The sequence below is a fragment of the Dipodomys ordii genome, unplaced genomic scaffold, assembly GCF_000151885.1.
Source record: "Dipodomys ordii isolate 6190 unplaced genomic scaffold, Dord_2.0 Scaffold130, whole genome shotgun sequence".
Taxonomy (NCBI): domain Eukaryota; kingdom Metazoa; phylum Chordata; class Mammalia; order Rodentia; family Heteromyidae; genus Dipodomys; species Dipodomys ordii.
In genome coordinates, this window is record NW_012267346.1 from 6,131,527 (window position 1) to 6,144,018 (window position 12,492).

At 41.6% G+C, this 12,492-nt stretch overlaps 1 protein-coding gene across 2 annotated transcripts in view; it reads right to left on the reverse strand.

The window, feature by feature from the left end:
* The window catches only part of Phactr1 (phosphatase and actin regulator 1), a 437,712-nt gene that overhangs the window by 46,394 nt on the left and 378,826 nt on the right, over positions 1-12,492 (reverse strand). For both annotated transcript variants that reach the window (XM_013030446.1, XM_013030448.1), the window contains 2 exons: positions 2,375-2,622; positions 550-706 (listed from right to left, as the gene is read on the reverse strand). In XM_013030446.1, the coding sequence (XP_012885900.1) occupies positions 550-706; positions 2,375-2,622 (405 nt within the window). The remainder of the gene's footprint in view (positions 1-549; positions 707-2,374; positions 2,623-12,492) is intronic.

Sequence of the window (12,492 nt, forward strand, 5' to 3'; positions counted from 1 at the left end):
GTGTACACCATTATATGTTATAGACTGTGATAGACAATTTGCTCCAGGAAAGTTAGAATGAACTTGTGACTTTAAATGAGCATCATTATTCCACAGTACTGTGAAATTTGGGAAATTATGCAATCACAATAAAAAAAAAAGAACCTCAGGGAAGGTAGGGAGGGAAGGGATGGTAAAGGGAAAACAATGGAGGGGGTAATAATGCTCAGTAGGAAGTGTACATGTAACTGTAACCCTCTGTATAGTATCTTTACAATAAAAAAATAGGTGATTCATCTCCCTTGAAATCTGCCTTTTTGTTCCCTGTCTAAAAAACCTTGACTCAACTGAAAATTTTAAGACTTGGCTGAGTGAAGAAGAGGATCTATGAAAACAAACCCATGGACATGACCAGTCTATAAAACAACCCTGGCAGGTATTTTCAATTGGTCTATGTGGTTACATTGTTCAGAGACACCAAGGATGAGCTGGGATGGAGATCACATAAGTTTGCTACAATCTGGAGAGCTAGGTCTCGCTCTAGGATGGCAAAGGCTGCTGCTGTCCTACCTGGTGAGCTTGGTGCCAATCTGCTGCCTTAGCTCCAGCCTCTCCTCATCCGTCTGCCTGGGGAGAATGTTCTTTTCTTCTAGCTCTCGCTTGGAGGGCCTGTTGCTGAGTTTGATGGCTAAGGAGTCCTTCCTGCAGACCTTCATGGCCAGGGAGCCTGCAGGAGAGAGAAGTGAATCCATTGACACAGACAAATACCCGTGTGGGCTCCCATCCAGTCAACTGTGGATTATAGGGTAAAAGGCAAGACAAAAGACCCCAAAAGACTTTGATCAGGCCTCCCTTGGTAGAATCCCAGCCATCTCTATACTTTATATGTATGTAACACTGTACAGGGCATGTCGGGGAGACATGGGGAGCATGTGATTAGGTCTCTCCTTCTGGAAAAATCCCAGCATGTAGCCAACATTACAAAGGGCAAAACTAGCTGTGGAATGCTACCCACTGTAGAGGTGAGAAGAGGACATAGGCCTTCATAGATAGGGAAGGCTTCACTTAGGAGGAGCTGGAGGAGAGGAGAGACTCCCACAGCAGGATGTTGGTGGGAATCTACACCTGCTGCAAGGTAGGAACTCCCAAGAGAGCTATTCTGGAGCTGGGTAGGGGAGGGGGAGAGGGAGAAGCAGGGTGTGTATAAAAGATGAGGTGAGGTAGGCTGGGATGGGAGTGGAGGTAAGGATTTTTTTTTAAGTTTTTAACATACAACCTAGGTTCGTATATATCGATAAAAGCTGGCATTGCTTTTGCCCCCAGAAAGCAGCTGAAAAAAAAATTTAAAGGCATTTTTGGTTGATAAAACCGAGACTGCAGTAGAGAAGTAGCTACTGGCATCTAATGGAGAGAAGCCAAGGAGGTTGCTAAGCAGCTTAAAATACCCAGCACAGGCCCCACCACCAAGAGTGATCTTGTTGCTGTCTCTCTCTGAGTCTCTCCACTACATCACTTTGGTCATTTTAGCTCTCTGAAGCCTAGTAAGCAGAGAGCGAGAGGAGGATACTAGCCAGCAGCAGGTTCAAGGATTCCTTTGGATCTTTACTTAGCAATGCTTTCTTTTCTTTCATCCTGCATAGGTTTTATTGGCTTTGGAATCAAATCCCAGAACTGCCTCTTGGCACATGCAAGGCTTTGAGCCAGTTCCCTCTCCTCTGTTTTCTGTTCTTATCTATAAATTGGAATAAATAATATCTACACTTCAGGATAGTTGTAAGATATGCGTAAGACAACACAGTACTTTGCTGGGCACACAGTACATGTTCAATAAACGAGGGCTGTTATTATTAATTCAATTGTTACACACTGGCCAACTATCAGGCTGTACTCATATCAGTAATGTTTATTTATTATTCAGGGCCAGATTGCTAGCTTTTGAACTTGGCTTTCTTCACATCTTGTCTCTTAATCTATTTAAAGGTCTTAAATGACAGATTTACATTCACACCTTGTAAAGTTGATAAGGTTTGCTTAATAGGGATCTGTTATATACACAATGATGAATATTTCTGTATATTTTCTAAAGGGGAACAGATTTTTTTGCAAGTCCCTTCAACTCTGCAACTATGCAATAAAAAGAAGGGTTGCATCTCCCCCAAAACAACAAAGGAGTCACGGTAGGATGGTGTTGCAATTTTTACAGCTATGAAAGCATTTAGGAGACGTTTACCCTCTCCTATTACTGCTGAAGCTGAGCTGCTCATTAACCCAGGGCCAGTAACACAAGACTTATGAGAGCCCAGAACCTGGGCATCTGGGTCAGCTCACTTTCTACAACACCATGCTCCACACCCCTCTTCCCGCCCTCCCACCATGGAGAGTTGGATGCACGTACTGGTGTACAGAGAGCTGTCATCATCTTCATCCTCTTCCTCTTCCTCCTCTTCTCTTGTGTATAGGCAAGAAGAGTCTTCATAGTCCGACTCATGAGGCACATTTTCTTTATTGTCATCACATTCAATCACAACAGTTGGCACTTGTCTTATTTCTGGAAGGCCCAGGGGTCCTGCTTTTGTGACACCGTCACTTGAGTGCAAACCAGAGCTGTGGTAAGAAGTGGAACAGGGGACTCGCTGCTCAGAACTGTTTAAAGAGAAGAAAGAGGAAACTCATTTTAGCTAACATGCCATCTACATGGCTGGGAACTTTGTACAATTCGGTTGCCCAATCCTAAGTGGCAGGGCCCACCAAATGGCATGGACCCATTTCTTGCTGTGTAGCTCATTGTAGCTCATTCTTTCAGGACAGTGGTTTCCTGATGGTGGCAGTGACATGGAATAGGACAGAAGGATTCTAATTACCTGTGGATGCATGGCAGAGGTGGCTATACAGCAATGTGGACATGGCTAATGCCACTGAATGGGACACTTTCAAAAGGCTAGCATGGCACTTTTATGTGTATTTACCATAATTAAACAATTTTTTTTAAAAAAGGAACCCAAGTCTCACAATATTTCTGAATAAGATCAACATCTCCAAGGGACCAAAGAAAAGTTTTACTTGTGACTCTCATGTCTCATAGTAGGGGCAAAGTTGGAGATGAAGCCAGAGAACCAGGAGAGAGTTAATAAATGTGGTTCTAGTTCTCCAAAGCTATGCAGAGTGACTGGCAGGGACTGAATGTGGGAAAGATGGATTGAAATGTCGCAATAGCTGAAATTTGTCAGATGGAGTTGCCAGGATGAACAGAAGGCTAGAGACCCGTGCACAGACATCAAGGCAGGAAGGACTAAGATGACCTAGAGAAAGCTGTCTGCCAAGGATAGAGTCAGGCCTCTGAAGATAGCTACAGGTAAGGTCAGCCTATCGCTTTCGCAAGATAGTTTTTCTAGAAGTAATGATGATATTCCTAGTGTCAACTCTGAATACTTTTTTAATTCGAATTTTATTGTCAAGGTGATGTACAGAGCTGTTACAGTTACATAAGTAAGGTAGTGAGTACATTTCTTGTCTAGCTTACATTTTTTAATTAAAGAAAAAAAGCTATCCAACTGTTGCGGCTAGAAAATTAGGAAATGCACAACATCTGAAAGAAAGAAAATAGTTTTCTTGATAGTGTCTCTCTGCACTTTTGAATCCTTTTAATGCAGGAAGCCCAGCAAGAATAAAGAGAACCGTGGAATCAGAATATATAGTTACTGTTTTTCCTTAATAAAGATCGAACCCAGACCTCATGCATGTCAGCCACGAGCTCTGTCACTGAGCTTCATCTTGAGCCTGGATGACATTTTAATTCGTTTTCAGATTCACTATGTGCACAATTTTAATCCTTCACTTAAAGAATTTTTAAACACAGTAAACTCCTGTGGATGTATTTTGCCATTCTAAAGAAAGACAAAATAAAGAAATGGGCTGTAAGGTAATACCAGAGAACAACCTTCTTCCTTCAAATATTTTATTCAAAAGAAATCTTATGATACACACAAATCATTAGTTTTCTTGAAAGCTTTCACTTAAGCTTTGAATTATTGCCATGTCTCATTTAAATTCAGTTAACTTTCTTCCTTTCATTGTTTCCAAAGAACTGTTTCCAGCCTCTCTGCTTTGAACTTTGCACATAACTCTTCAGTGACACAAATGAGAAATCTAGTTAACACAATATAAACTATGATGTTCAAGGTAATGCACTAAATCAACTTAATCACAACAAACCTTTAACTTCTGAATGAGGCTAAAGCATGTATTTACAAAACACAGTATTAGCTGGATTAAGAGACTGATTTCCAAGCTAATTTCATAAAGATGACAATGGGATCAAGAAGGTAGAGGACATGCTAGTTTCCAGGGTGACAGACACAGTATTTTACTCTAAGGTGTATTAACTGGAGACTTGCTGCTCTGCCCTGTAAGATGTTGCTATCCAGCAACAACAGTTATTGCATTCCATGCTGGAATGTCTACCTTGGGTATTGCAGGAAGTAAGGATGGAAGAAACAAACATGTAATTCCATAGTTCCCCTTTGGTCTCACCCCTGCCTTCTGCTTTCTCCGTGGTTTAGTTATCATAGTTTGAACCATGATCCTGAGATTTCAGCTTCGTGAGTCACTAGGATTATAGGTGTGAGCCATTAGTGTCTGGCTACAGGGTATTAAGGTACTATTGTTTAATTTTAAGGGGACATCTAGAGGTATACTGCAGTGTTTGGAGGGCTTCAAACTTGTTGGCATCTCGTTGGCCTAGATAATGAGACCATCAATAATAGAGATATTGCATTCTAGTTAAATGCTTTCTGTAACATCGGCATGATTGACATTCCACGCCAGACAATTCTTTCCTTTGGAAGGTTGCCCTGTGTGACGGTGGCACATTTACCATGGCTTCTGTCCTCTACTTACTGGGTTCCAGTAGCATTTTCACCAATAGTGACAAGTCAAAAGTATTTCCAGACATTGCAAACTGTCCCTAGGGGAACAAGATGGTCCTGGGTATCATGTCAGTCTCATGATATCATGATCTCGCCACTTTAGGGGGGGGAAAATCTCAAGACATATGTTCAAGATCATACAGCTAGAAGGGGACAGGCATTATTGAATATAGGACTGCTATACACCAAAAAATAAAAACATAAAACCTCATTCAACTCAGGAGCACTTGGCAAAGCTTGAGAGTTAACTGCTAGCCCTATCTTGGTGAGTGGGGCTTGAACAAAACTCTCTCATGTCTCTGTGGACACGCTGGGAAAGAACAAGCTTCATTGTCTCATGTCTCTGTGGACACGCTGGAAAAGAACAAGCTTCATTGTCTCCCCTTCGTCTTGTCTCTCTTAGGGCTGACACTTACGAAAGTTTCCTTTTTGGAAACCAACTCTCTTTTCAGAAATTCTAATTCAATCAGATAGGAAACATATAGATTAAGAACACAGTGGAAAGCAAGCATGGTGGTTCACACCCAAGATTCCAGCACTGGGGAGCCCAAAGCAGCAGAATAGCAAGTTCAAGGCCTAATCTGTTCTATATCTTAAGACCCCATCTCCAAAATCAAACAAACGTGCACCCTGACAGCACAGTGATGCTCATTTTCCTACTATTTAAATGGTCACATGCTTCCCCAAATCCTATAGACTCTAAGGATGAAGAAACTGGATGATCTTTCCTATTCATTTTTGGGTCAGGGTAAGGCACAAACTTTATTTTGAATAACTCATGGAGAAATGAATGCAGAAACACTGATAAGTAGTTAGGGCTATTCCATCAGTGGGTCTCCTTTGAAGAGAGTATCTCTCCATCACTTGGTAACTGGCTGATGGGGAGGAGAATGCTGTGGACCCCCCCCCCATCCATCTGTGGGGAATTACTTGTTTCCAACATCTTGGAAACTCTTGTAGGGAATCAGGAACCTGTTGTGAAATTAAAAATTACTATGTCTTTCACATCTTTAATCTTCCTTAAAATACTTGGGAACCATTAACCATAATTCCTAAAGAAATAAAATGATACTGCTTTTTGGCATCTGATTTCAAATGCATTGACTCTTAAAATGAAAAGAGAGAGAAAGAGATTCATCTTCCCAAAGGGCCAGGAAATTTATTATCTGCAAATATGACACTGTAAATGAAATTAAACTTCAATAGGGAGAGCTTCTGTAACTTCGTCTGCATGAGTTATGAAGAGATTTTTCAAAGAAGAGAGAGAACAATCAGCCATTTTCCTCTTAGAGACCCAGAACGTGTGAGAAATTATGTTACAAATTACAGCGCCTGAGGCTGAAAAATGACAGAAATAACCACTGAAGCCCAAGAAAGTAGTTAATCAGCTTCATTTTAAGGAAGTAAGCACACATTCTGTGTTTTAACATGGCCTGGGATTAGCCTTCAAAGATGGAAGAACAACATTAGAGCTTTTTGTTTTGTTGTTGGACTTTAGTCAGCAGGAAACTATGCTTTTTCTATATATAGATAGGGGTATCGAGCCTCTCTGAACAGAGAATGTATTTTGAGTTTCTTTTTCCAGAAGTGGTAATGGGTTTAAGTTAATTCACTTCCATTTCATTGGTCCACTCAGGGACCAATGACCATCACATTGCTGAAATAACCATCTGGGATTTGGATGTGATGATTAATGCCACAAGATATACAGAGTCTGACCTATGCCTTTCAATGTTCTCCATTTCTGACTATGAAACCTATCAGTGGTGGCTTTTACACATGACTTTTTCTCTAGACCTCTGAGTGTGTCCTAAGTCATGTCTGGCTAGGGTGGTACCAGAGGGGAGGACACTGACTGGACTGTAGCCAGGCTATTCACCAGCTGTGCCCTTGGGTCCTTGGTTTCCTTTCAGATAATGGGGAAACCTGCTTGCCTGCTCTCATCCTGCTATAGGAGAGATGCTGGTGGGTGTATTTCTTCCACATCAGCCTTGATAGGAGCTGCTGTCTAACTAGGATGCTCTTAAACATGGCCATTTATCATTGTGTTATCTCCAGTGATGACACTTTAATGGATAAAGTATTATTCATTAATAAATGGATACAATGGAGAGATTATTCATTAATTTATTACAACACTTCATTTAGTATGTCTGTATGTATGTCTGTATGTATGTCTGTATGTATATATGTATGCATCCATCTATCTTTAAGTCAGGATCTCTTTATGTAACCTAGCCTGGCCTCAAACTCACGATCCTTCTGCTTGTCTCCAGACCTCTGATATTACAGAGATGCACCACCACATTCAGTTTTTTTTTTTTTTGGGTCTGGTCATGGGGCCTGAACTCTGGGCCTGGACGCTGTCCCTCAGCTCTTCAGCTCAAGGCTAGCACTCTACCACTTGAGCCACAGTGCCACTTCCAGCTTTTTTCTTTTTGCTTATGTGGTGCTGAGGAATCGAACCCAGGGCTTCAGGCATGCAAGGCAAGTGCTCTACCACTGAGCCACCTTCCCAGCTCCACATTCAGTTTTTTAAAAAATATTTTAACTAGGAAAAATTCTGTACAATGATTCCTAGGAAAAAAAAACCAATACTTATGAATTGTGATAAAGCAGTTTCTATTGAAGACAAGAATTCAAGTGCAGATTTTTTCTCTCTTTCTTGAAAATCACTTTGTTTTATGGTTTGTATGGTCTCACTTGAACTTTACGCCTACCAGTTAGATTGCTCACCCTGACACATTACACCCCTTGAAAAAGCAGGTAAAGCTGAAAAAGCAATATGTATGTAAAGGTAGCATTTAAAGATGATAAAGATAGACCTAACAAATAAAATAACTAACATAAGAGTTTGACAATTGTAGGATAAAGGGCTAAACAGAATTGCATGAGAATTTGAAGAGATGGTGTTAAGAGAAGAAAACTTTCCCCTGGAAATACACTTTATTTAAGATATACTATTTGGGGGTTGGGAAGGTGGCTCAGTGGTAGAGTGCTTGCCTTGCATGCCTGAGGCCCTGGGTTCAATTCCTCAGCACCACATAAGCAAAAAAAAAAAAAAAGAAAAGAAAAGAAAAAAAAAGCCGGAAGTGGCGCTGTGGCTCAAGTGGTAGGACACTAGCCTTGATCTGAAGAGCTGAGGGACAGTGCTCAGGCCCAGAGCTCACGCCCCACAACTGGACCAAAAAGAGAAAAAAAAGATATACTATTTGCTATTTGCTCTACAGCGAACAAAGCCCTGAGCTTCAAATCAGTGCTGCTTCATGAGGATGTAACGCCAAGAACTTGGTCAGCTAAGGCAATGACCTTGTGTGCTTGTTTGCATGGAGCACCATGATTTGCAGGTGAAACATTATAAACAAATCAAGGCAGCAGCCACTCTGCAGCCAGGCTGCAAGGAGCCCTGGGGACTCTCTAGCTCAGGATGACCATGCATTACACAGAATTTCCTGTGCCTCCTGAGGTAACATGAGGAAAATGAAACAGATTTATCCTAGGATTATAAACTGGATTGTACTCTTTGAAAGGTTTAAAAATAGTCATGGGATAATGGAATTTTAGAGACTGAAGAGTTTTCTTTTGGCTACTAACTTCAATTTTTTCTGTCTAATTTAAAAAGGATTCTTTTGTCAATACTTTTGACAAGGGAATAATTTCATCTCTAGCTAATATATAAACATTCAAAAGGACATTATAAACAAACAATGTACTGTATGCATACCATTAAGATTAATTCAAAGGAAATATTTTTTAAAGAATTGTGTAATTCTATCACAGTGCTTGGCAAAGAAGTAATCAGAAAGGGTGGCTAAGAGTTTGAGGAGGTTCTGGAATTGTCCTGGGTCTGGTTGACCATGGTTCTAATCTTTCAGACATATACCTAATACTCCAGCTGAGAGGTAAAGCCATGTGAAGAACTTTCACATTAGAGTTAACAACTTATTTTAATATCACTAATGTGGAGTCACAGAGATGGACAGAGCTTTAGAGATGATCTGACTGGTTAGGGTTTTCTTCCTTTGGGAAGGAAAGACTTTGGGACTGCTGCTGGCCCCATCTTTCTCAAGGATTTCCAGGGTGTCCCATCAAATGGTTTTGGGGTTCTTCTATTTGGTTATACTCTGCTGTCTTTTCACTCATTCTCTAAGACTGGTCTTCTAAAATCCAGGAGAACAACTGTCAATTTCCTCCCTTTAATCATTAAAGGTCTCATTACTCTTTTGGAAACACGGCTTCACACTTTCCTCTGATGTAACCATTAGAATGACCTCTCATTCCCCCTTCTCCCTCTTTCTCTGGCCATTCCTATTTTTGGGACTATCAGGGTCCACGCTGAGCCCTACACATAGCTGTCAGTCCTATTGCATGCTACCCTTCCACCCTGTACCCTTTCAGGTACTAATCTACTCAAACTACCCTTTCAGGGGATGTGCAGTTCCCTTGAGGGTAGCCACCCTCTGTATTCTTTCTAAAGCCTGGTCTAGAAAGCGTATTTAGTAAAGAATCGTTGATGGCGACTAAGTGCTATGGTTTGAATGTGTTCCACAAAACATACGTGCCAGACAGTTAAGCCCCAATGCAACCATGTGAAGAGATGGAACATGTCAGAGGCGATCAAGATGGGGCCCTCATGACCTAATGGATTAATGCCATGATCTTGGGAATGGGTTTGTTCTAAAAGCAACTTCTTCCCTATTTCTTATCTTACCCTCTCTCAGCCTCACACCTTCCATCTTGGACTGCCATGGCGAAAGGCCTTGATCAGACCCTGGCACTTTGATCTTGGACCTCTAGTCTCCAGAGAATGTATCTCTGTGGTTGAAGCCACATAGCCTGTGGTACTATGCCATGGCAGTCTTGGAAAACTAATGCGTTCTTGATTTGGTTTTGTGGAATGCTGTCTTTTTGGCTACTATGTGGGGCATGGCCTGAGGAGACAAACCACTAGGCAGGAGGGCAGACTTCCAGGCAGGAGGGCAAAGCAAAGCGGGAGGACTAGGAAGGTTTGAGCCTGAGGGCGGAGGAGCAGATATCTCTTTGTAGATCAGGCTTGGGGCAGGAGGAAAAGAAAGGTGCTGGTGGCCCATGCCTGCGGTCCTAGCTACTGAGGAGGCTGAGATCTGAGTATCACAGTTTGAAGCTAGCCTGGGCAAAAATATCCATGAGATTCTTATCCCCAATAAACTACTACTCAAAGAAAGCTGGAAGTGGTGCTGTGACTCAAAGAAAGCTGGAAGTGGTGCTGTGGCTCAAGTGGTAGAGCACTAGCCTTGAGCAAAGGAGCTCAGGGACCCAGAGTTCAAGCCCCAGGACTGGCATACACACACACACACACACACACACACACAGACACACAGACACACACACACACAGACACAGACACACAGACACACACACACACACACACACAACCCTAGTTTTCTCTTTGAGCAACTCGAAGTACAGAACTGCCTTTAGTGAAGATGGCACTTTTCCTCCCTTACAGTGAAGTTCTTTAAGAATCTTTCTAAAATTCCTTCTGTGTCAACACGGTCCAGGTCTATATCTCACTAGGAGAACACAGAGAACTTCTTAACAGCGGAAAGAAAACCAGTGGCTGATTAGAGTTTAGTCTGAGTTCCAAGGTAGATGCCATCTAGAGCATGGAGTTTACTGCAGGTCTTAAAATTAAAAAAGATAATTGAAACCATAAGCTATCACCTTCCAAAAAGACGTAAATTATCAGTGGAGAGCTGAGAACATGGTCTAATTCTAAGGAACTGGCATAAACAAAAGCTCAAACAAGAATTGGCTCAATCTTATTTGTAATGCACCTTTTAGGGCCACAAAGACAGCTTTTTCTTTGCTGTATAATTTTGCTTAATGTCATTGTTATTTATCGGACATTTGAAATGTGCCACATAATGACCCAATTGATTTGGATTGATGAAATCATTTGATGCTCACAAAATAACACTAATGAGGTTGTTGCTATTATTATTATCCTTGTTTTCCAGATGAGGAATGAAAGGCCACATGAGGTTATGCAGCATGCTTTGGGCCACAGTGCTAATCAGCAGTGGGTCTGAGCTCCATCCAAATCTTGGTGTTAATAGTCTGGAACTCATGCATTTGGTCATGAGGTGGGATAAATACAGACCCTTCTTGAGACGTTGGATAAATACAAACCCTTCAAGTTTGCTTCAACTGACCTAGTTCTAGTCTAGGACTAGCTCTAGTTCTAGGACAAGGGAGTATGGGGCCAGCAGACAGCAGGCGTTGGAGGAAGTCAAGGAGGCAGGCTCCTCTCAGCAGATCAGATAGAATTAGCAAGGATTAGACATGAGGTAGGAGAGAAAGAAAGGTCTCAAAAGTGACTCAAACTCTCTCAAAGTTTCTGCATGAGCATCTAGACGTATGAACCTGCTTTAATCAAGGAAGGGCATTTTCTTAAAGTGAAGTCTTTTGAGAATCCAAAAGCCAAAGCTCTTGGTATTTATTTTTTAATGCTACTAAGCAGCCTTGGATGGAAGACAATTAAAAACTTCTTCATACAGATCAGAATAGATTCATATAATCTCTGAGAAACAGGAGAAAAGGTTGAGAGAAGTCTTTAGGCTTTAGGACTTGGTAGCTCCTTTCAAAGGTCTGAAAACCTTTCATAGAAAAAGATGATTAGAAATAAGATGTGGGAGATAAAAGTTACAATTGAATAAAAGTCTTTTAGTTTAATATAAGAAAGGGCATAATAAAAATCAGGCCTTCTCCATAGTAGACTGCCTTAAGACCCAGTGAGGCTCTCATTCAGAGACTAGAGGACAAATGATCGGGAATGCTGTCTCAGGCAGGAAATTGCCTTCCTACATGGCCTTCAAGGTCCCTTTCAGTGGTAAGCTAAAGACACCTGCACGGCCCAGAAGCTAGTGTAATTAGAATGGTGCCTAGCTCATTATTTGATGTTCAGATTATCTGCAATGTTTCTATAGGGATCAGACTTCTGGTTGGTACTGATGCTCTACAGATGGCATGCTATGAGATCTTCGGGGCCATGACAACACAAATGTGGGAAGGCCCAAGGATCCTTGGTAGAATACCTGAGTGTTCAATGACCTTTCCTCCTGCAGTGTTTTGGGATCATTGGACATTGTCAGGAGGATAGAGAAACCATTCTTTCTGAATAAAACTTGGCTAGATCAAGAAAAAAAATCATATTGACAAGCAGATGGAGGGATTTTATTGGGGGGGGGTAATGATAAGGCGACATCACCTGAGACACTGACACATTCTTTCACTTGTAGGGGAGTAGACAGACAGTGGCTTTATCCTTCCCTAGGACTCTCCTAGGACTGTGTGGATAACATGGGTAGTCAGAAAAATCTCCCCAATCTTTCTGGGAAGACACTTCTCTTCCTCCAGGTATGTAATCTTGTTAGTGATATGTGAATGAATCCCCTCAGTCCTGGCTAGTTTAGTAGGAGAACTCTACCCCTTGACTTAGGTAGAAGTTGAGGGAGACAGAAAGAAGAAACAAGCAGTTAGTGTGGCACAAAGTATGGTGACATCCTTGGTTCAGCTGCCAACCTTAGCTGTACCCTTTCTCCTATCT